Source organism: Gouania willdenowi, chromosome 8, assembly GCF_900634775.1.
Source record: "Gouania willdenowi chromosome 8, fGouWil2.1, whole genome shotgun sequence".
In the NCBI taxonomy this organism is placed as follows: Eukaryota; Metazoa; Chordata; class Actinopteri; order Blenniiformes; family Gobiesocidae; genus Gouania; species Gouania willdenowi.
In genome coordinates, this window is record NC_041051.1 from 29,487,774 (window position 1) to 29,513,304 (window position 25,531).

The 25,531-nt window shown below is 36.2% G+C and overlaps 1 protein-coding gene across 1 annotated transcript; it reads left to right on the forward strand.

Annotated features, from left to right (window-relative positions):
* Positions 1 to 1,336: 1,336 nt before the first annotated feature.
* On the forward strand, positions 1,337 to 21,890 carry aldh16a1 (aldehyde dehydrogenase 16 family, member A1). The gene is made up of 17 exons (XM_028455078.1): positions 1,337 to 1,566; positions 6,498 to 6,597; positions 7,379 to 7,505; positions 7,590 to 7,747; positions 7,843 to 7,920; positions 9,286 to 9,473; positions 10,030 to 10,188; positions 11,374 to 11,532; positions 12,783 to 12,939; positions 13,793 to 13,868; positions 14,079 to 14,184; positions 15,845 to 15,972; positions 16,815 to 16,985; positions 19,339 to 19,543; positions 19,633 to 19,818; positions 21,125 to 21,250; positions 21,406 to 21,890. The coding sequence occupies exons 1-17, from the start codon at positions 1,474 to 1,476 to the stop codon at positions 21,571 to 21,573; spliced, it is 2,385 nt and encodes a 794-aa protein (XP_028310879.1). The 5' UTR covers positions 1,337 to 1,473; the 3' UTR covers positions 21,574 to 21,890.
* Positions 21,891 to 25,531: the final 3,641 nt, after the last annotated feature.

The following is a 25,531-nucleotide window of genomic DNA, read 5'->3' on the forward strand; positions in this document are numbered from 1 at the left end:
TTTAAGATCTTTTACAATAGTGTTTAATGTTGTAAACAAGGTTGTTATTGTAAGTTCAAATACTGTTGTTTTGTATGTGTTTTCTATGGAAGCACGTTTGTTTCTAAAAATGAAAAAAATTAATCACCACGGCAAGTCATAATCATACGTTAGTTAAGTCATAATTATGAGTTAGTAAAGTCATAATTATGAGATACAAACTGAGCATTTGCAACACTGACTGTTACCATTTTTAATGACACTTTGAATAATAATTTCTTCAAAAAACATATTTTGACCGTTTACTCAGTTCTTAGAATTCAACACATGGTACATAGTTTAGAAAATAGTAGAAAGACATAAATAAGTCATTACTGCTAAATAATTCTGTCACATTTTGGTATGTTTTTTTTTTTTTTGCTAATTTACATTAAAAATAATTTTCTCATAATTATGACTTTCTTTCTCATAATGATGACTTTACTAACTCATAGTTATGACATACCAAAGGGATTTTTTTTTAAATTATTTTGTTAGTGGTGGAAACGGGATTCCATGGGGTTTATTTTAGTTCAAATGTTTACAATGAGTAAAATATTTAGTTTTATGCAGAAGTGAAAAATAACAGAGAACAAAAATACTTTGTTACTATACTTAGTAGATTGTTCTGGTATCTGTACTTTACTTGAGTATACATTTTTTTGGGTGACTTTTTACTTTTACTCCTTACTTTTTTAAACAAATATCTGTACATCTTAGTCTTACTCTTTACATTATGAAAATGAGCTCGTTGCTTTTTAAGACCTTCAAATATGACGTCACGACGTGAAAAGACGCAAATCAACAACCGCGAAGCTGGAGGAGCCATGTACCAGTTTTTATTTATTTATTTTTGTTACAAGTTTTACAACATTTGCACTTTTTTTTGACACATTTTATTTACAGATTGTATTTATTATGAGTACTAAATCCTCCAGGTGTTCAAAGGTAACAGATTCGACTTGTTTCCATGTACCAGTATTCTACAAGTTTATAAAAAAATAAAAATAATGGAATTTGCTGGTTTTGAAACCCTGTTTTGTCATTGAAGGGACATTTGTTTTACTTTTTTTCTTTTGTTTGTACCTCAGTACAGTTAGTAGCATAAACTTTTTTACTTTTACTCAAGTAAGTGAGCAACTTTAATTTTTTTATTTTATTTATAGTCATTTTTTAAATTGAAGTATCTATGCTTTTACTGAAGACTAGTACGTTTTTTTTGTTTTTGTTTTTAAGACACGTACGTTTGCCAAGTGTAAAGTTTCATTCTTTAAAACACGGAACCGGAAGTGGACGACAGTGAACGCTCTTGACGGGACCGTAAACTGCACGTTGCTCCCAGTGACACTTTACTTCCGGTCCTGGACGTTTCTTCTTCTTCTTCTTCTTCTTCTTCTTCTTTTTTTCTGCTGCTTGTCCTGCAGGTTTCACCTCTTCTGAACACTGTGACATATTATGGCCGGCAGCACCTCCACTAAGACGGTGTTTGAGATCTTTGAGAGCATGGAGAGCCCCCCTACAGCGAGTCCGAGTAGCGCCACAGCTCAGGTACAACTTTACTTTCACTCATCATGTGAACTTCATTAATAATAATAATGACACTAGTGGTGACATCATGTGATCACAGAGGACTGCTAGGATGAGCTGCAGACTCAGCACAGCTTCATGTTGGAAATGTGACACACACAGATGAGCCACAACTTTATGACCACCCTGGTGCATCAGTTTATTTCATAAACATAAACAGTTGTTTGGTGTGTTTTTGCTGTCATTTTATATGTTTTTATATATTTATAGTCATCTTGTGTGTTTTTGGAGTCATTTTGTGTTTTTGTGTTTTTTCTTTTTTTTGTCAAATGTGTATTTTTCTGTAAATTTGAGTGTGTTTGGAATTATTTTGTAACCAAAACGATTAAACGACAATAAAAATATACACAATGACATCAAAAATACACAAAATAACAACAACAACAAACAAAAAAAAAACGACTCAAATGACAACAATAACAAAACACCAAAAATGAATACAGAAATTCACAAAATGACAATATATGTACTTTTTCTTTGTTGTGTCTTCTATTAATGCTCATTTTGGTCATTACTGTAAGTAAATGTGGATAACGTGTCCTTGGTATCAGACGACCACATTTTTGTAGCCCTCGCTGTGATAAAAGTTGCGAATTAGTTGTAAAAATTGTCAAACTGTTTTTGTTGAGTTTTAAATGAACGTCGGTGCCAAAACATTTCATGGATGACAGTCATGAGGTTTTCCTGAAGCATCTTAATTTTTTTTCCCCTCCTACACTGCAGCTTTTATAAAAACACCATCACGTTGCCTTTTTTTTTTTCTGACATGCACACATCCTGATTTTTGTCCATTTTTAAATATTTTAATGCAGGATGAGACGTTGACTTGATGCTCTACAAGTCACACTCATTTACAGTGCCTCAAATTAGAGAAATGACAGGCATCTTAGGGGTTAAAAACCTCTAAAATGTTGCTGGAGATGTTAAAACAGTACCCCTGTTTTAACATTTAGATTAGAATATACAAAAACACAACAAAGATATACAAAGTGACAACAAAAATACACAGAATCACTTCAAAAACGCACAAAACGACCAGAAATGCACACGACTCCAAGACAACACAAAATAAACGCACAAAATGAAAGAAAAAAAAATAACAAAAATGTACAATGACAACAACAAATACACAAAGTGACTCCAAAAACACACAAAATGACCAAAAATGTACAAAATTACTACAAAAGCAAGCGAAACAACAAGTAAAATCTGCAAAATTACAACAAAAATATACAAAGCAACACGAAAAATATGCAAAATGACTGTAAAAACACACAACGACCAAAAATGCACATAATTACTCGTATACACCACAAAAACAAGAAAAATGTACAAAATTACGACAAAAGCATGCAAAACAATAATAAAAATCTGCAAAAATATACAAAACAAGAAAAATCTGCAAAATGACTCCAGAAACACACAAAACAACTACAAATGCACATGACTTAGACAACACAAAAAATTTGAAAATAAAATTTGCAAAATAACAACACACATGCAACAAGAAAAATACACAAAATGACTCCAAATACACGCGCAATGACCAACAATTCACATTAGTCCAAGACCACTTAAAAATGCATAAAGTTAGATAAAAAAAAATATTTAAAAAGTAAGAATATACAAAAACAGCCTGTATAAGTCTTCAGATTGGTGATTATTCTAAATGCTGAGATGATATAGTGACGTTTGTGTCCCATCCCTGGTGTTTATGATGTATATTCATCTGTCACTGGTTACAATGTTAACGTATGTCTGATGATGTCAGCTTTAGTTATGGGGGAGACTCTCTGTACTTTGGTCGTTAGTCTGTAAATAGTTTACACTCACTACCCACCGCTCTCTCTCTCTATCAATCAATCAATCAATCAATCTTTATTTGTATAGCGCCAAATCATAACCAATGGTATCTCAAGGCACTTTACAGTAGAGCAGTCTTAAGGACGGACTCTTCATTTTATGGATACACACATATGCATATATACGTATATACACATACATATGTATCCCACACCCAACATGAATTCATCATGGCGGCAAGGAAAACCTTCTGTTAAGCAGCAGGAACCTTGTGTGGATCCCATTCCTATGATGAACAGCCATCCACGTTATGCTGTGTTGGGTGTGTGCAGAGGAAAGGGTGGAGACAGAGCCGCTGAGTCTCTGTAACTCCACACTGAGGATCCCACGGACCTGCAAGACAAAAGCCAGAAGGAGTACAGGAGCAAACACACAAGGGAGTAAGCAGACATAGAGGGAGTGTTTGAAAGAGGAATGGGACCCTCTCCGGTCCCTCTCTAACCTAAATGACCTCTCTCTTAACGCCCTCTCCAACCTCTCTCCAACCGAGCATGCCAGACCCCCCCCCCCGGCAGTCTATGCCTATTGCATCTTAATTATGAGCTATGAGCTGGTTCCTAACTAAAAGCTTTATCAAAGAGGAATGTTTTGAGCCTAACCTTAAAGGTAGAGAGGGTGTCTGCCCCCCGAACCGTGGTTGGTAGATGGTTCCAGAGAAGTGGGGCCTGATAACTGAAAGCTCTTCCTCCTATACTACTTTTAGAGATGAATGGAACAACGAGTAGTCCAGCATTTTGAGAGCGTAGTGTTCTGGGGGGATTGTATGGCACTACAAGCTCCTTGAGATAGACTGGTGCCTGTCCATTTAGGGCTTTATAAGTGAGAAGAAGAATCTTGAATTCTATTCTATATTTTATGGGAAGCCAATGCAGAGAGGCTAATACAGGAGTAATGTGATCTCTTCTCCTAGTTTTAGTCAGTACACGTGCTGCAGCATTTTGAACCAGCTGAAGTGTCTTAAGCGACTTGCTCGGGCAGCCTGCTAAAAGAGAATTACAATAATCCAGTCTAGAGGTAACAAAAGCATGGACTAGTTTTTCGGCGTCGCCCTGAGACAGGATAGATCTGATTTTAGCAATGTTACGGAGATGAAAGAAGGCAGTTCTTGAAGTTTGTTTTATGTGAGAGTTGAAGGATAAGTCCTGATCAAATAGAACCCCAAGGTTTCTAACAGTTGTGCTTTGTGCCAGAGTAATGCCATCTAGGGCAGTTAGGCTAGCATAGGTTTCTCTAAGGTGTCGCGGGCCCAGTACAATGACCTCAGTCTTGTCTGAGTTGAGAAGAAGAAAATTTTGGTCCATCCAGGCCCTAATGTCCTTTAGACAGGCCTCAAGTTTAGATAGCTGATTTGTCTCACCTGACTTCATTGATACATACAGTTGGGTATCATCAGCATAGCAGTGGAAGTTAACAGAGTATTTTCTCATAACATTACCAAGGGGGATCATATAGATACAGAAGAGGATTGGACCTAGCACAGAGCCCTGAGGAACCCCGTAGCTTACTTTAGTGTACACAGAAGACTTATTATTCACGTGTACAAACTGGTACCTATCAGATAGGTAGGACTTAAACCAGTTTAGGGCAGTCCCTGTGATTCCAAGTAATTTCTCTAATCTCTCTAGTAGAATATAGTGATCTATAGTGTCAAAAGCTGCACTAAGATCTAATAAAACCAGCACTGAGAGTCGTCCTTCATCTGAAGCCCAGAGTAGATCATTAGTTACTTTAACTAAAGCAGTCTCTGTGCTGTGTTGAGCTCTAAAGCCTGACTGGAAGTCCTCGAACAGGCTGTTGTTTTGAAGAAATTCACAGAGCTGAGCTGCCACAACTTTCTCAAGAATCTTTGAAATAAAAGGAAGATTAGATATAGGCCTGTAGTTTGCTAAAGTGCTGGAATCAAGAGTAGGTTTTTTGAGAAGGGGTTTGATTACAGCTACTTTAAAGGACTGTGGCACGTAGCCTATTGATAGGGATATATTTATTGTCTCCAACAAAGATGGGCAGACTAGGGGAATAACTTCTTTAAACAGCTTAGTTGGGATCGGATCTGAACTAAGCTATCAATCCTCGTCTAGTAAAGGTGGCGTCTGATTGACCAATAATATGCAAGCTTTGGTTTGTGGGCGGGGCAAAGAGTCAGATATTATCCAAGAGGAAGCAGCTTCTGTTTGTTACAGTTCAAAGGGTTGAAATGGAGACACCACAGCATTGTAATTGTCTGTTACTTCTCATATTGACAAACCTCATTTTACATATTTCTCTCTCCTTTTGTGTGCGTTTGTTGTTTTGTGTTATGGATTCATTTTATATATTATTCTTGTCGTTTTATATGCTGTCAAGTTGTGTTTTCTTTTCATTTTCTATGTTTTTCTCTTGCTTTGTGTGTGTTTGTAGTGTTTTTGGGGAGTCATCAAATATGTTTTTGTTGTACTTTTTGGAGTCATTTTGTGCATTTTTATTGTCACATTGTGTTTTTGGAGTAGTTTTTGTGTGTTTTTGTTATATTTTTCTCATTTTGTGTATTTTCCTTACATTTTGTTTATTTTTGTAGTCATCCTTTGTGTTTTTTTTTTTTTAGTTATTTTGATGTTAATTTGTTTTTCTTGTGCTTTTATGTATTTAATGGGTCAACATATGTAACATTGGGTGGGAAAAATGGTGGCAAGGGTTTATAAGTGCTGAAAGGGGAAAAATGTGCAAAACAGACATTGAAATTTGATGGAGAAGTGACTGAAATAGAAGTAATGTAGCAAAAATGCATTAAAAGGAGCAAAAATATGGCAAGAATAAGTGAAGAAAATAGGTTAAAATATGGTGTTTGGTGTAGTTGCAGAATAAGGGTAAAGAATAAACACCCCAATGTTTAGAACCCCTGCTTTAGAGGATGTGAGGCTTATTCCGACATGCCTTAGTACATGAGATGAAGTAACCTGCACAGAATGAAACGTGCACTGTTCATTTCTGCTTAAACCAGGACATGTTGGTGTTTCCTCATCAGTCTGATCTTCTTCTGTCTCCTCCTTCAGGCCTGGTTGGAGCAACGCTCACGATCGTTGGGCTTCTTCATTGACGGCAAGTTTGTCTGTCCAGTGGAGCGACAGCGCTGTGACCTGACCGACTCCAAAGGTGCGAGCACCCCAGATTTATCATAAAGTTTGTGAAAAGCAGAAAAGGTGCTGTTTTCCCACAACCACGGTTCCAGTTCCAGCACTTGTTTGCCTCATAAGTCTCTGAATCTTGACGATTATCAGTAATTCAGCCTTTGTTCAAACCAGTTCATACCTCTAAAATGCTAAGAGATGTATTACAACACATGACATGAAAATATACACAAATGTATGCAAAAAACAAGAATACAAAACACAAAATAACAACCAAAATACACAAAATGGTTTATATCATACAAAACAACACCATCGTGTTTGATATCACCAATTTCTACAAGCTCTCAGCTTTGCAAACACCACTTAATAACACCCATGCGTAACGGCATCAAAGAGTGGAACGAAAAATACCTTTACGCACGGCACAGCAGAGACCTGAATAAAAATGAATGTGTGTTTATTTCAAGCCAAATTGCAACATCTAGTGGTCAAAAATAAGACTAATAATGATTGGAGTCAATTTAACTGGCATATTCAGTTACACACTTGTTCCAGAACGTGTGAAAAAATTTGGCACAGTTTGAACTTTTTTTTGTATCACCAAACTTGCTGCAGTTGATGTCCATACATTAGTTGAATAATTTCTGCCTTTGTAGCCTTCCCTGCTGAGAATTGGCTTTATATATCATGTAAATCTCTGAGGTTTTTTTGGGGCAGACTACAGATTTCTGTATTTAAAACATGAATTATTGTCACTCAGTGTCATGCATTTCCAAAATTTCACATCACCTGCTCCTGTGCAGGTGCTGCTGTGTGCAGCACGGCGTGTGCAGAAGACGAGGACGTTTCTCAGTGTTGCTCTTCGGCTCTTGACGGCCTCACAGCCATGTGCTCCCTGACCTGTGATCAGAGAGCCAAAGTTCTGCTCAGGTCAGACACAGTCACCTCTGACCCCCTCCAGGAGCAGCAGCTGGCAGCTCTCGGACATTAACCTTGTGTTTCCCCCGTCCTCAGGCTGGCATCCGTCCTGGGGCAGCACGGACAGTGCGTCTCTGAGCTGTGCGGGCTTTGCGGCGTCTCCACTTCGCCCTCTGTCCTCGTTAGGATGCTGCAGTTCTACAGCAGCTGGGCTCAGCTCAGAGACACCCTGATCCCAGGCTGGGCTCCAATCGGTGAGCGCCACTCACTCAGGACTTAAATACAACCGTTGTTGTTGTTGTTGTTGTTGTTGATGCTTTGCTTTGTGTTGTGTTGTTGCTGTTTTCAGGTGTGGTGGCTGTGATCAGCTCTGACGACTGCTCACTCTGCTCCCTCATGCTCAAAGTGTTTCCTGCACTGGCCATGGGTGAGAAGCACATCTTAGTTCTGTTGTCTTTCTAATCCTTCATCCAACACACCATCCAACCATCTCACTGATCATCCATCGCTGCCATCCTTATTGCATTTATGATACAGAAAACGGGCGGAAATTATGAAGTTCACTTCCTGAAACAAATACAAGTTACATTTTTGAAATTGTTTATTTGGTTTCTTTGGATGGACTTACTAGGGGTGTGCACTGCCATGAATCTGACGATACAATTCACAATTTCCATGTTACGATGCGATGCGATATGTCCCAATATATCCTGATAGTAAAAAATACGAGATGCTTTGCGATATATCGCAATTTCACTAATTACAAATTTCACCTTTACAAGTACAAAATGGTACGAAATACAATTTATTTAATTTTTGTTGATTTGTGAGAACAAGTAAATGGTAACTATCACAAATTCAAGTACCAATATCAAAAACAAGTGGTGCTATGTGGTTCACTGACACCTAGTGTTTAGGTACTATGCATATGTTAGCGTTGTTAATTTTTTCTTTTTTTTTCTTTAAAAAACATGATTAAAAAATTGGGACATTTTTTTATTGATATGATGGTGAAATATTGCAATATATTTTGCTGAATAGATTTTTTTTTTTTTACACTATAATGTCTATAATATCACTGGAAAATCCTTCACCATCACATTGTAAATGCTGTATCTTGGAGAATATACCCTCACATGCAATGTTTGGGACATACATCCATCCATTTTGTGACCCGCTTGTTCCTTTTTTCAGGGTCACGGGGGTCTGCTGGTGCCTATCTCGAGCTTTCATTGGGCGTTTTGCGGGGGTACGCCCTGGACAGGGCGCCAGTCCATCGCAGGGCAACACTCAGACAACCACTCACATTCAAATTCACTCCTATGGGCAATTTAGAGACTCCAGTCAACCTAACAGTCATGTTTTTAGATTGTGGGAGAAAACCTACATAACATGGGGAGAACATGCAAACTCCACACAAAAAGGACCCGTGTCCACCCCAGGTCCTTGACCCCAGGACCTTCTTTCTGTCAGACTTCACATCCTAAAATAGCCTTAAGTTGACTTAACCCTCACCATGTTTTGGGACAATATCACTCTTTTCCATGATAATTTTTTACCATAAGTTACGCTGCCTAATGTCTAGCAAGTGCAGAAAAAACAGACAGATGTTAAATTTCATGCTATGTAATCTCACGTGATTTCAGCTTAGAAATGTATATCTTTAAAAACAATCATTAACTTATTCAAACAGTCATAGTTTGGAAGTTTGACGTCTGATTAGGGAAAGCCAGTGAAACAGAAATTGTTATCGTGATCTTTCTCAGGACCATCCAACTCTGTCCTTTCTCAGGTAACCCTGTGGTGGTAATTCCTGGTCAGAGCTGCGCTCCTCCAACCCTCCTGTTAGCCCAGCTTTTCACGGCATCAGGACTTCCTGCTGGGGCTCTCAATGTTCTCACTGGGAATGCAGTGACACTGGGCGCTAAAGTGGCTCAGAACCCCAGTATCCAATACGTGGCTTATACTGGGAACAAACAGGTGAGTGGGAATAAGACTCGCATTGATTGTAAGATGCTTGTTTGATGCCCTAAACCACGTGCCTCAAACTCATGGCTCGGGGGCCAAATCCGGCCCTTTGGAGCATCCAATTCGGCCTACAAAAGAAAGTGCAAATGACCGAGAAAACATGAATCATTGTGTAAATGAAACTAAACAATATTTTCAAGGGCTCACAGTTTTCCCGGTGCTTATATCTCATGATTGCAGTCAATTTTAATGTTAAACAGTGGGAAAAACTCCAAATTCCTACAAATCTTTTAATTTTCCTTAAAATATTGGATAATATTTCCCCTAATTAAATATATATTTGTTACAAAATACAGGAAATTTGAAGTGAAGATCCTGTTGGGACTGATATCTGTCACTTATTGCTAGAATATGGTCGGTTTCCTACATATTTTATACTTTATGCTAATGTAGAAGTGCAAACTGTGGAACAATAATGTTGAAATTACTTCATTTCTTGCATAAAATTTGTGGCCCCTGAACTAAAATGAGTTTGACACCTTTGTCCTAAACTGTGGTGCGTCTCCAGGATGGGGTGATGCTTTGTAAGGCCACAGCAGGAATGGGCGTCCCCGTGTCCGTGACCCCGTGTGTCGGCGCCACGTGTCCCTTCATCATCTTCGATTCCGCTGATATCGACAGCGCTGTGGATGAAGTCATGGAGGCGGCTTTTAGGAAGAAGAGAGAGGTGATGTCCACACATAGTTGGTGGCCCACAGACAGGACTTGGGTCAATTGTAATTGTGTAATTGATAATTAATTACAAGTATGACACAATTGTAATTGAAAAAAAATGTTTCTGTTGTCATTGAATTGTAATGGAGTTCAGATAATTGACTTTCTATCTGTAATTGTCATAGAAATTAGATAAAAAATGTAAATTACAATTTAATTAAAAAATCATAACTCGATATTTTTTCTCAAAAAGGTGTTATACGATATTAATCTCTATTTTTAACTCAATAAAGTCTGACCAGAAAGACAATTCTGGGTTAAATTTGTGGATGAAAAATGCCACATAGGCACATTTATTTACAAACTTTTTGATTTTTCTCCTCTAAGGGACAGCACGTGTGAGTGAGTTCTGTAGTGTGGCTTGTTTAGGTGAACGTCTGGGTTAGGATGCACTCAGAAATCCATCTAACTTTCATGCTGTTCAGAGAAGTAACAAAAACAGCCACTTTTAAAACAAGTATTTTAATATAGAATCAGCTATAAAATATATATATCAGGAATATGGAAAAATTGCAAAGGACACTGTTTGACTGTACTCTGTGAATAATATTAAATACTTGTATGATGTTATTTGAACTGTGTGATTGTACAAGTAACAAAAAAAAGATATCTCGATAATTTTCTATATAGCTAAAATAGAAAACTCGATATATCATAAATCTCGATATATTGCCCATTTCTACTTACACATACGTAGTTAATTATTAAAATGTGTTTCATATCAACTTTTTCCACTATCTGTCAGTTTTTTTCAAGATAATTTTACTGTTATACTATATAAATCTGGGGATATAGTGACAGGAAACAGACCCAGACGCCCCTACCAAAAATATTAAATCAATATTTTCTTTGATTAGTAAGCTAACAATGTATCCAAACAAACTGAATATTATATGTATTTTACAACTAATTTAAGATGTTGGTCAAACTGACCCGTTATTAGAGATGCTAACGCAAGAGGAATGTTGTGTTTTATGGGCTTATTTATTACATATATATAAAAATTATAATTTAAATTGTAATTGTAATGGGAAAAAAAGTTGGTCACTATAATCATAAGTGATTTGTAATTGAACATGGGTAATTGTAATTGATCCCAACCCTCACTGTGCTCACCCGCTGCTCTGTCTGTCCTCAGGTGAACTGGGTGTTGTACGTGCAGGAGAGTGTGGTGGACAGCGTTGTGGCTCGTCTTAAGATGCGCGTGGCTGGGAAGGAGTGCGTCGCTCTGCGCAGCGAGGCTGAACGAGGCCTGGTGGACGCTGCAGTACAGGAGGCCCAACAACAGGGGGCCACGGTGAGTAAGAGCACTGAGCGGGATTAAAAATCAGCCTCATCTTTACTCACTGACTCTGGATAATTCTACACACATTATTCATCTTGACAATACCTAAATAAACCCATGAAAGTGATTCAACTTTTCTTCTGGGTAAAAAGAAAATACGCCAAATTTTTTCCCAAAACACACACAATGGCTACATTAACACAGAAGTACAACAGGACAATGTTTAAAAAACATTACTTCAAAATGTACAGAAAAATTCACAAAATGAACTCCAAAGAACAACAGAAATGACAGAAAAACACACAAAAGGATAACAAATACACTTTACGTTTCAAAATGTTTTATTATCATTTTATTTTTAAATCACCGGAGGGCCGTCTGAGCAGCCGTACTCACACTGATATACTAGCAAAGTGCTCAAGTCTCACTTATTGAGCCTGATGTGAGTCACTGATGTGCGTGTGTGTGAGCCACGGAGGAGTAGCAAGTCACACGCACACACCTCAAAAAAACACGCCCTCACCACACATAATGTATTTATGGTAAAAATATACTAAATTAGTAAAATAAAACAAAAAACTAAACAATGTTTATACAAAAAGTACACAAAACGACAACAGAAATGCACAAAAATATACAAAAAGGCTCCAAAAACACACTAAATATTTATACAAAAAAATACACAAAATGACTCCAGAATCACACTACAATGGCAACAAAAAACAATAATTACACAAAAAATGCACAAAAACACAACAGAAAGATGCAAAAATACACATGACTCCAAAAAATAGAAATTATAATAAAAATGAATAAAGAAAACAACAAACACATTTATAATGTTCATGTTCCATAGAATTAAACCAGGGAAAGTGCACACGCTATTTTACTTTGCTCCCACAAATATACAACTTTATAACATTATAGAGTATGTACACCTCTTTATACATCCAACCTTCAAACACATACTTATTTGGCAATAATTGACAACTCTACTTAAGCCCCACATGAATGTATACTTCCGACGGGCACTGTTCTAGTCCACTAAATGATTCCAGAAGATTGAGGAAAATTTTACAAAATGACTCCAAAAAACATACAAAATTACAGATAAAACAACTACCAAAATAAAATAAAAAACACAAAACAGAAATGCAGACAAAAGCCTTTGTTCTTACTGTATTAATGCTCAGATTGGTCATTATTCTGAATGCTGACATGGATGTTGTTGATCTACAGTAATGTCCCTTATCTTCTCTCAGTTGATCCAGTCGTGCACGCCTCCTTCCTCTGGTGCCCTGTATCCTCCGACGGTGCTCTGTGGGGCAGCAGCTGCCTCCTCGTGTGTGGTCAGTCCTTCTGCTGGACCGCTGCTGCCTCTCATCACCTTCAGAGGCAACACAGAGGCAGTCACACTAGGTAAGAACGAGCCTCCTCCCTCCTGTTTATCTGGGTTTAGAAGGAGTAACAGTGAAGCCTTTGATATTTTTTAATTGTCAGTTAAAGGATGCATGTAGTGATGTTTATTTGCAAGCTCTGATATAATACTGGAAGTTTAGTCATCTTATTTCCTTTCAAATTGTTTGTCGAGAGGCCCCATGTTAGAAATGGGTATTTTGTTGTCATTTTTTTTTTTTTTTTGTGACATTTTGTGTATTTATGTATGTGTTTGTACTGATTTTGTAAACATTTTTTTTTGTGTGTGTTTTGTTTGTTTTTTTACTGATTTTCAGTATTTTTGTTTTGACATTTTTTTATTTTTACTTTTGTTGTTTTTTTTTAATTTTTTAATTTATTTTTTTAGTCATTTGGTGTATTTTCTTTTGTCATTTTGAATATTTTTGTGAGATTTTTAGTTTTTTTTGTTAGTGTGTATTTTTGCTGTCGTTTTGTGTATTTTTTTGTTCGATTTTTGAGTCATTTTGTGTATTTTCTTTTATTTTGCATATTTTTGTGAGATCTTTTGTGTTTTTGTTGGTGTTGTGTATCATTGTTTTGTGCATTACTTACTTTTTGTTTAGTTTTTCTTTATTTTTATTGTTTTTTAGGATTTTAAAGTAATTTTTTATATTTCATGTCATTTTGTAAATTTTTGTGACATTTTCTATTGGTGTTTTGCATGTTGTTTCCAGTCATTTTGTGGACTTTTCTTTCATTTTGTGCATCACTGTTGTCATTTTGTGGATTTTTTTGATTGTCTGGTATGTTTTTGGGAGTCAAAGTATTTCCTTGAAGCTCAAGGTGTGTTGGGTGTGTGTTTTCTTTTGGTCAGGAAACCACAGTCCTCACGGACAGGCAGCGTCTATCTGGACAGAAGAACTGACGCTGGCTCTGGAGACGGCAAACAGGTTCACACTTAATTATTTCTATTTATATCAGCAGGTCAGTAGTTCTTAACAATTATTTTGCTCGCATCGTCTTTAAAAGCAACGCGTTAACATGAAGATAAAGATGGAAAAAAATCCTTCTTACTTGGACTTTTTGATGTTCTAACTGTCTGGATGTGGAGCTGATTTGACCTTTGTTATTTTTCTCCTCGCTCATCTTTCTCCGCTCAGTTTGTCTGTTGGCTCGGTGTGGGTGAACTCCCACTCTGTGTTTGACCCCTGCCTCCCAGCCTCTGGTCACAAAGACAGCGGGACCTGCACTGACGGAGGACAAGAGGTGAGTTCACTCCACTTATAAGTCTATGAAGGGTAAAAATAAAATTAAGTAAGAATTTAAAATGAGTGAGTGACTTGGATTCATTAAAGTCCATGTAAAGCAGAAATAAATTTGTCTTTATGAGTTTGTCACACCACAGAAACATGTCAATGACCACTGAGCCAAATTTGTAAGATGAAAATAATCGCTGAGTTAATAAAATTAGGTCTCAAAATTATGGAAAAACAAGCACTTCTCTTAAATGCTGAGGGCGTGTCAGTTAGAGGCGCTAGAACCACGCCCACGCGCTGGAAGGGCCCCGCCTCTACAACCCTATAAGAGAGAGCAGTATGAAAGACCAAAAACATTAGGAAAAATCCAAAAATGCTCGGATCGGGCCAAACCATCCCACCTGGGTGGAGTCAGAACTTCATCCACTCGAAGCAAAACACAATCACGGTGCAAAAAAGTCCTAATTTCTTGGAAAATGTGGCACCAGCACACGAAAGGGCAAAAAAAGCAACTTTTTTTTCAAAATAAAAGGCAGTAAAGAAAAAAAAAAATAATTCTACAATCTGATGCCATCGGGATAGAATACAAACAACTATACACCGGTTTAAGAGATAAACATGAAATAGTTAGACATATATATAATACTGGAACAATTTCTCATAAAAAGGTTATTTAAATGCTAAAACATTGAGACTGTAGATCAGACATGGACAACTGGGAGCCTGGGGGCCACATGTGGTTACACTAATCAACAAAAAACAAAACACAAAGTGACAGCAGAAACATACAAAATGACAACATAAACAACGAAAAATGGGATACAGAAAACACACCAAATGACTCCAAAAACACAAAAGAATTACATTAAAAGCATATGAAATGAGACTAAAATATACAAAATTACCACAAAATGACTCCAAAAATACACTAAAACCTCTGTTTTCCTATATACAATTTAGTTCAATTCATCTTTATTTTTATGGCGCAAATTACAACAGTCGACAACATATGCAATTTATAATAAGAAAGTAAAAACCCAACAAGATCCACATGATGTAATATATTAATGCTTAGATTGGTCATCAGTGTAAATACTGACATAAATGTTGATAATGTGGCCATCAGGTCGAGCAGGGTCGGGCCAGCTGTGGGGTGTTTTGGATGGGCTACAAAACTGCCTTAGTGGGGGCTGGGGTACCTTTTCACCAACCAATCACAAAGAGTTTGAAAAAATATAATTTCCACGACTTGACTTTCGTCAAAATCAAGTAGAAGTAATCCTAATCCTAATCCTAACCCTTTTTGCTGCTGGTCAGATGAAATCACGATCAAGACCGGACGTTAAGTTACAATTCAGAAGCGAATAAGAAGAAGGGGGTGTTCCTGCCTTTGAAGGGGGTAGTACCTGCTTACAAAGCAAAACGCCCTTTTTTGCTGCTTGTCGAATGGTATTACTTAGATCACACAATCACATGTTTGTGGCCTTCCTGTGATAGAACTGATGTAGAGCTACGACTTTTTATTTCATCTAAACTCCCCCTGCTTTCACATAATGGTATGGTCCATGTCATTGTCGTACACTAATGACCTATCATTACGTGTCGTTGGAGGATTCTGTTGCTAATGTGTTGAATATAAATCTAAACTGTTACATTCTGTTTATTATCAGGGTCTCTACCAGTTTCTACGCCCGTCCTCTTGTTCTTCTGTTATTGTTCATTCCACTCCCGCCTCACTGGACTACGCAAAGTTTGGAGAATCAGTGGCTTCTCCGATCATTCCCAATGAGTCTGGCAGGTATGTTGCTGTTCAGAATCATTGCCATGCATCACTTAGAACACATGTCAAACTCAAGAGCCGGGGGCCAAATCCGGCCGTTTAGAGAAAACATTCATTATTGTGTGAATTAACAAATAATCCAGTTGTAAATATCTCAAATTCACCAATTCAATGAAACTGTCTAATATTTTTAGGGACTTGCAGTTTTCCTTTGTTTATATCACATGAATGCAGTCATTTTTAATTGCAAATTTTGGAAACAACTAAATTTATCCACAAATCTGGCAATTTCTCGCAAACAATTCCAGAAAATTACTCTAAATTACACAAGAATTGGTTAGAAAATCAAGCATTTTTGAAGTGAAGATCTGACCAGGACTATTGTTAAAATCTGGGGTACAATTTCATTTTCATTTACATTTCTTTATTTGGCACTGTTTAAAATACAACAAAACATAATAATATAAACAGTGGACAGACATTAACAGAAATCAATACACTAATCCCTCAAGGGGCTCGAAGAAGACGGCTGCCGATATAACGTTTAAACATTAGAGGGTAAAAATAAATGATAATAAAATAAAATCCAGACAAAATAAAGGAACGTCATGAAAGCAAAACTGAAACGAAGCAGAAACGGGGAAAAAAGAAAACCGGTAGCATTCAAATAAAAAAATCAAGCAATAACAGAACAAAAAACAACCACTGTTTGTTTATTTATTAAGGAGTAGGTTTTTGATTGATATTAAATTTGTTTTTTTTTTTCCACCTGAAATCTGTGGCCCAATTGAGATCAACCTGGTCCTTGTTTGGCCCCTGAACTAAAATAAAGATGTTTTTCTGTGTTCTTCATCCCTCAGTGCTCCTCAGTTCTACTTGCAGTTTGTGGGCGGTAAGCCTTGTAAGGCCGTGTCAGGCCGCAGTGTTCCAGTGCTGACACCAGGGGGCGAGAGTGTGTTGGCCTACGTTCCTGACGGAGGCAGGAAGGACGTGCGTAACGCTGTGGAGGCTGCCATTAAAGTCCAGCCAGGGTGAGAGCTTTGCAACACAGAAAAAAAAAAACAATTTTGGATCCAGGCTACTAGTTTCTTAAAGGGACCACGTCCTGAATGTGGTTTAGCAACACTGCAGAATTTTGTCACACATTTCAGCCTTAAGGAAGGACAAAGTCAAAAGTGGCACGAAATGTTGATATTGTGCTGCTAGCAGGGCCGGCTTTAGGTCAAGGCAAGAGTGGACTTTGCCCCACCCCCCACAGTCTGTACACATTATTTATTTTAAATATCAAGACAAAACAATGCAATTCTGTGACACAACAAACCATTGGAAAAAAGTGCATTTTTCTCCATGACCCATTATTGTTTTTCTTGCAAAACTATATTAAAAAAAGTCAATAAATAAATCAAGTTCATATCACTTATGGCCATTTTGAGGAAGAATATTGAGATGAATATTGGTCCATATCACCAGGCCTAATGTAATCAAAGCAGTATTGTTGTATCTTGTAATGGATATTATTGTCCAAACTGTGGGAAATGAGGCGTTCAAAACACTGCTTAAAGTAGGATTTTATTAACATCAATGTGTTCCCTCAATAACAAATGGAAATCTTTAGACTGACATGTTGCCTTGTTATGTAGCAAGTGTTGCTAATGCTACACCACTTTAGTTAAGTATAAAGATCGTGTGACTAAAAGACATGAACAAGTTTTGCATGTCAGCCTTTTTGTTTGATGTTTATTGTACTTGGAACCAGTTTGATAAATTGCCTACATACATTTTTAAAAAACGTCTGACCTAAATGATCTTTTATCTCTTTTTTCCCCATTAAGGGTGATGATTTTATGTCGGTGAATTGGTTTGTTTTACTGGTAGATAACTTTAAATGATCTGAATGGTGCAATAAATGTTATAATAAAACCACAGATTTGCTGATCCAGGTTGAAGTTTGCCCTCTATAAAGACTCATGCATGTCACAATCCTGTCACATCTGTGTGTGTTTATCACCAGTCCAAGTTTTATAGGGCCTTGACTGGTGATAAGAGGACATTTTTTTGCTGACTCACACGTTGCATCACCATAGTATGACTATGTTAAAATGCAGTAAATGCAGCCTTCAAAGGAACAGTCTATGGTGTCTGTGTTTTTACTAATGTCTCTCAGACACTGAATATCATCTGCTGTTCTTATCAAGATCAGATGCTGAGGAGCTCAAAGTTCTGTTCTCACAATGAAGCTAATTATTGAGCTCTAGCTGACCTGATATTTAGAGCCATGTATTTCACCTTTGTTTAGGGATGTAACGATTAATCGTAAGGCAGTTAAAAATCGATTCATAGGTATCACGGTTCATATCGATACTCTGAAAATTGAATCGCAGTACTATTTTTTAAACAGCAGAGGGCGCTATATATATTTATCCTTCTCTTGTTCAGAAGTGTAGGCGGCGGACGGAATCTGCTACTACTTTCTTTCTGGCCGCCTTCTACTCTTAAACATGTTCATAAATGATTCCTTACCCCTTTAGCACCGAAAGAATATCTGTAATATTACATGAATATCTGTAAAAGTCACGTTTTTCTATTAGCTCTGTCTGCTAGCGCATAGCATCTCTTCTTCACTGCATGAATATATGCATGCCAACCAACCACTGGGTTACCAGCGCCCTCTGCTGGTCCAAACAAATATCTGACGTGAATACAGTGCAATGACTGTTTGTTTTTTTTTTTTAAGTCGTATTGTTAAGGCACAAAATACATTTTCAGTTGCACTTTTAAAAAGAAAAATCACTACTATGCAGTTTTGCATTGTTTACTAAAGAACCAGAATTTAAATTATTAGACTTCTGTATTATTCCTTTATTTATTTCATTCAAGATTTATTTTTAGTTAAATTGTTTATATATAGTTTATCAAGGGATTCTTTTGACAATGACAAATAAAAGGAAAATAATAGTATTTTCTAGTTGTTGTTTTTTTCCCGAAAAAAATAAAGGAATATTTTTTAGTCATCATTTGTCTACAGTCTCATTTTGTAAAATAAATCGTGAGAGAATTGTATTGTGAACCCAGTATCGTGAATCGAATCGTATCGAGAGTTGAGTGAATCATAATTGCAATGAAAATTCTATAAAAATTAATATATAATTTTTACACAAAACTTGGGAACCATGTTACAGTTCTATGTACTGTTCTACTACACACATTTATTTAACAATTATTAAAATGTGTTTCATATCAAGCTTTCCCACATTTTCTCGTCAATGACACTGAGTGAGTGAATGTGGTTTGTTTTTTAATATTCCTATTATTAAACCAAGGAGCTTATTGTTGATTTGAAAAAAACAAGAAACTAAATGTAATTTAATGTTCTTTTGTCTTTAGATGGATGAAAAAGAGTCCGACTGCACGCGCCCAGTCGCTCTACGCCTTAGCCAAGGCTTTGGAGGCGAAGAGGCGGGACATCGTCGTGTCACTCAGCTCACACGCTGGTCTCTCAGTGGACGAAGCGGAGAATGAGGTGGAGCTTAGCGTCAACCGGCTCACAGTGTGGGCGGCTTACTGCGACAAAGTGCGAGGAGGATCTCTGGTGAAAATCTTCATCTATCGCTCATCCTTTCTACCCATGAGGTGACGTCGTACGTGTCGGTCACTAATCTGTTTTCTGTATTCATTCAGCCCATGCCGAGATCTGGCTCCGCCCTCTCTTTCCCAGAAGCCCTTGGTGTTGTTGGGGTTGTACTACCGGAAAAAAATCCCATCCTCTCCATGGTAACCCTTCTGGGAGCAGCTGTTGCTACGGGAAACGCCGTCATCTTGGTTCCCAATCAAGAAAATCCGTTGCCCGTTTTGGCATTTATTCAGGTGAGATATTTGGTTTAGTTTGAGTTGGTTTTTCAAAATAAAAACAACACAAAAACACTGAGTGTTCTCAAAATAGTTTATACTAGTGCAAGGGTGTCCAATCCTGGTCCTCGAGGGCCACTATCCAGCATGTTTTAGATGTTTCCCTCTTCCAACACACCTGATTCAAATGATTATTATTTTATTGTGTTGCACTTGTACTTTTACCACAACTCTGTACAGCACTTTGTGATTTTATCTGCAAAAAGTGCTTTATAAATAAGCTACTTACTTACTTACTTACTTGATTAGGATCGTTATCAGGCTTCTGCAGAGCTTGATGATGAGTTATTCATTTGAATCAGGTGTGTTGGAAGAGGGAAACATCTAAAACATGCTGGATAGTGGCCCTCGAGGACCGGAATTGGACACCCCTGACAGCTGGTGCTTATTGTCAGTCAGTCATATTCACAATATTTTTCCATCTTATCCATAAAGGATACCCATTTTGTCCACATCCTTGTAAATTTATCAATTTGTAAATTAAGTGAATAAGAATTTTTTTTCCACTGTCTCATTCTCTGTCTCACTCCCAAGAAAAACGTTTTCAAGTGATTGGGCAACTTTGTGTTAAATATTTCCTCCCATTATTTTGTTGTTTTGTATAATGCCAGCATTTAACAATTTTAAACTTTTTATTTATTTGTAATGAGAAAAGTCATTTTTTTTACAATGTTTTCATCCAGAAACTCAAGATATGTCCCATAGCAAAACTAAACATCCTTCAAAATAAAAGCAAAGGATCAGTGTATTTTTGTTTTTGTCTTGTTTATTTAAAAGGTTTTTTTATTATTATTTTTGTCCTTGCAAAGGCCTGCAACCCAATAACAACGGGTCCGCAGTCGATAACTCCAGGTTTCAACTTCAGGCCAAAAAAATGTTTCAAAGAAAGATTGTAAAGCCAGATTATGACATTATGTAGTAGCTTTGTGCGCACGCAGGATGCTGCATGTTGTGTTTAAAATATGTCTTGAAAATGTAAAATTAATGAGATAAACAGTTGCTTTACCCTAACAGATGTTTTTTTTTGTTCATTTTAATATCATATATCCTTGTTAATCTTTAAAACTGACTTTGTAATTTCATGAATATGGCACAAAAGGTTAATTTAGACAATTAACATAATCTTTTCATCTTAAATAATATTTAGAAAATTACTTTAAACTCTCTTTGATGGACCCAACAAGTTCACCTTTTGTTTAAAAGCGTAAATGAGGCTTTTATTTTATCATCTGCTCTTTCTCCTCCTCCTCCTCTTCCTCCTCAGGTGCTGCAGGCCTCTGACCTTCCCGCAGGTCTCGTAAACGTCATCACAGGAAGTCGGGACCAGCTAACGGCGGCCCTCGCCAACCACAACGTCATCAAAGCCATCTGGTACTGGGGGGGCGCTGAGGTGAGCACTGACCATTAACCATCTATCAACTACCTTCTGACAGAACCCCAGTCTCTGAATTTACACTTTAATTATTATTATTGATAGTATAACTTCTACTTGTTCATTCTATTGGGATCACAGTTAAAATGAAACCCACCACTCTCCACTTGCAGGGCTGCCAGTATCTCCAGTATACCTGCAACAGTCCATTAAAAACCTTGAGACTCTGCAGTGACAAAAACAAGCCAAGCCAATACTGGACACGGTCACTGCCCGTGCTCCTGGAGGATCTGTGGAGAAGTGGCGTGCAGTGGAAGAGCGTGTGGATTCCTACGGCGTAAGAGAAGACGTCCTACAGTGGGACGTTCCACCTCTAATCTGACTCAATCCTTCATTTCTCGTTCTGTTTTTGGAGTAAAAATGTGAATGAAATCTAACAGATTCAGAACCCACCTACCTCTTTTCTCTCCCATGTCCTTAAACCTCGGCTTAAATCATGACGGTGCCTTTAGACGGTTTTTTACATCGTGCACCAGGATTGGGATCATTTACATTTTTCACTTACAATTACGTGTTGAATTATCCATGTTCGATGACAACTCAATTACGATTACAATTACAATTTAATCACTTTTTTTTTTTTTTTGACCCCTGAAAATAAATTACAATTACGTTCTAAATTACTAAAGTTTAATTACAATTCATCACAATTACTGAGCCTGAAATAGATAAGACATTTTTTCCAATTACAATTATTTTTTTTACCCTTGAAAATAAACTACAAATACGTTCTCAATTTCTAAAGTTCAATTACAATTATTCACAATTACTGAGCCTAAAATAGATAATAATTAACACATTTTTAATAGAATTTCCTTGACAATTACACTTACAAGTCTGAACTCAATTAACATTAAATTACGGTTACAACAATAACAGATTTTTTGTTTACAATGATAATTATGCCATAATTGTAATTAATTATCACTTATACCATTACAATTATCATTGACTCCAACCAGGTTTTATGTACAGTTCTACACATATGTAGTTAACAATTATTAAAATATGTTTCATATCAAGCTTTCCCACATTTTACCATTTAATTTAAAATAATAATAATAATAATCTTGTGGTATACTAACATAAAAAAGGCTCAGACTCCCACACCTTAAATATTAAAACCTATATTTTTATTAATTATGAAGCCTAACAGGGTAACCAATAGATAAGAACAAAATTAAATATTTGTTTTTAGTGTATTTTGCAGCTGATTTGGGGTCCGTTATCATAAGAAATGCTAACACAAAGCTAATGCAAGAGGAAGGTTATGTTTGTAATTAATTGTAATTAGAAAAAATGCTGATCACTGTAATAGTAAATGAGTTGTAAGTGAACATGGGTAATTGAAAACGTAGTTGTAACTGAAAAATGTAATTGACCCCAACCTTGATGTGCACTATCTCAGTTTAGAAGCTAATAATGCTAATTACAGTAGATGTAATATTCTCGATCTGGGTTAAATTTCCCAAACCTCTGCATTCCAGTTGCATTTTTACACTGAATCTTAATTTTTTTTTACATTTCCATGTTTACTGCTGTATCGTCTCTGTCTGCTATTACATCATCAGCCCGTGACTCATGAAGGATCACTTCTAATCCTGCTGTGCATAACATCCTCTGTAACAAAGACAAGTGTCTGATTCTACACCATTTCACGTCTAAAAGTCCTAAATATTGATAATAATTTACTAATAAATAATTCTACCCTCTTTGGCTGTGTGAGTAGTCCCTCATTCACACTGAAACAGGAACACATTTGAAACAGGAACACTGGAACACACATGTTCGGAGACAAATCCTACACATGTATGTTCCCAGTGTCTAGTTTTGCTTCCGTTTCTTCTCCAAACTGGTTTATACCAGTTAAGATTGTGGTATTTCCAGTCAGAGGCATCTGCTGTCACGGGACTCCTCCCTCGTAAGTGCCGAGTCATGGCGGTGACTCTGCAAAAAAACTTGTTCTGAGCAGCCAGTAAACAAAACAGGCCAGATCACATAAAAAGGTGAGGCACAGGTATGGTTGTTATGTTGTTTGAAAGATTATAGACTTTTAAAAAAAACTCATGATCTCTCTGACACCTTTTAAAATAAAATGAAAACTTCTTTTTTTTTTTTGCTTATATGTTATTTGTAGTGTCCAAACAGCCTTGTGTGTGTCACGTTGTGTCACTTCTGTGCACAAAGGTCACAGTTTAGCTGCTATTTATCTTCTAAAGGTTTGTTTGATATAAAAGGGAAAGCAGCAGAGCTCATACATTATTTGTTCATTTTTCTCATTCAAGGCATTAAAACTCATTTATTTCTTTCGTCACAGTGAAAAATAAAATAAAATATGAATCGAAAGGAGCAGAAACAAGTAAAACGTTTAACATCTGCAAGCAGTTCCTCGGCTGTAAACTTTAAAGTACATCAGCATATTTGAAATATCAGGTGATGCACGTAAGCCTGTGAGGTAAAACAAGTTCACATTTGAAGTTTAGTTCCTGTGGCTGCATGCATGTTTAACATTTACTGGCCTTTTAAAAGCATTTAAAAAATAATAATAATAATATTAGAAATCTTTATTTCACACCCAGGAGAATTAACGTCACAAACAAAATGTGTATTGTTATTAAAAAAAACCCCACAATAAACAATTAATTCAATCAAATTTTAAGATACAGGATTGATCTAATAAATCAATGAATCCTTTACTTCATTCCTAAAGGCCTGATCATGGATTCCTCTGAACAGACATGAAAATGGCAGATTAAAGTAGTTAAAAAAGGAAATAATCATTAATAAGAGCAGCAACTGTTTTGTTCCTAAATATAGGTATGAATTTAGGTTTGTTAATTTGAAACTGCCATTCTGCAGAATGTCGTCGATAACCCTTCATTGAAAATGACAGAGAAAAGATGAATCATTGTGTAAATGACCAAATAATTCAGTTGTAATTTGTTGTTGAAAGAACTCAAAGTGTTCCTAAACTCCCGCAATTTTTGTCAAATTATTCCACAAAATCTCCCCAAATTAAATGAAAATTGGTCAAAAAATAAATAAATCAACGTAGATTTAAGTATCTGTCACTTATTGATTAGATATCGTTGTTGCCTCCCATACTTTGTCTAATTTATAACTGGAAGTGCAAACTTGGATACATCAATGTTGAAATTGTTCGTTTTCCCGCCTAAAACCTGTGGCCCACGTGTGATTGAGGTGGTCCATATTTGGCCCTTGAACTAAAATGAGTTTGACACCCTTGACTTAAAGTAACACACTTTAAGACATTTGGTGTTTTAAGTTACATCACTAAAGGAAACGTCAGACTTTGGGAATCAAACTGTTTAATTTCAGTGTTTTTGTTTAATTTCTTTCATGAATAAAATCTGAAAATCAAATCAAAATCTGGATTTAAAAAATAATTAAGTAAAGAAAACATTATGTAACATTTATTGTATCATAATATTGTATTGTAGAGTAATTTATCAGTCACACAGTGTAGAAATGATGTTTTTAGAGCAGCAGCAGAACAAATGACCCCCAATGTGCAAAAAACAAAAATAATAATTAATAAAAACATTGGAAAAATATCTAAACCCTGCATTAAGAAGTAGAAGAGACGAAAAACCCACTAATACTCATTTATTCACAGTATTTGTTTGTTTGAAAAGAAGAATCATAACAAATAATCTGTATCACTGTCAATACTTCATCTAAAAATACAGTACGTTGTATTGATTGATAAGGATCATTTACTATTGAATTGTACTCATAGGGAAGCAAATTTGTTAATAATCAATAACAATAATAAATAACAAATGTTTTTTTTTGTTTTGGATAATGGAGTGGGAGTGAATAAGTTTATATGTATACTATACTTCTACTTTTTTTTTTTTAACTTGTTTGCTGTTATATATATTTTTTGTCTTGCCATGTCTGAAATATTTAAAAAAGAAAATTATTAAATGTGTGCAAATGTATGTGTCCTGTTAAATTTTTCATACACAAAAATGTAAAACATTAAAAAACTATTCCAAACACTTCCCCAAACTCCTAAATGAATTAAAATTATATATAAAATTCCTAGAAAAAATATATACTCTTCCCTTAAAAATGTTTTACATGAAACAGAGTTTTTTTTTTTAATTATTAAAAAGCAAAATACCCATTACCTCATCATTATGTCTTTTAGTGTGTATATATAATCACTTTATTTATTTTTTTATAATTACTTTTCAGGAGGTTTTTGTAACT

Coding starts and splice junctions, on each gene's coding strand:
- aldh16a1 (XM_028455078.1), top strand. CDS start 1,474: ATGGCCGGCAGCACCTCCACTAAGACGGTGTTTGAGATCTTTGAGAGC. Junction 1,567..6,497: donor CGAGTAGCGCCACAGCTCAG/GTACAACTTTAC, acceptor CTCCTCCTTCAG/GCCTGGTTGGAGCAACGCTC. Junction 7,921..9,285: donor GTTTCCTGCACTGGCCATGG/GTGAGAAGCACA, acceptor GTCCTTTCTCAG/GTAACCCTGTGGTGGTAATT.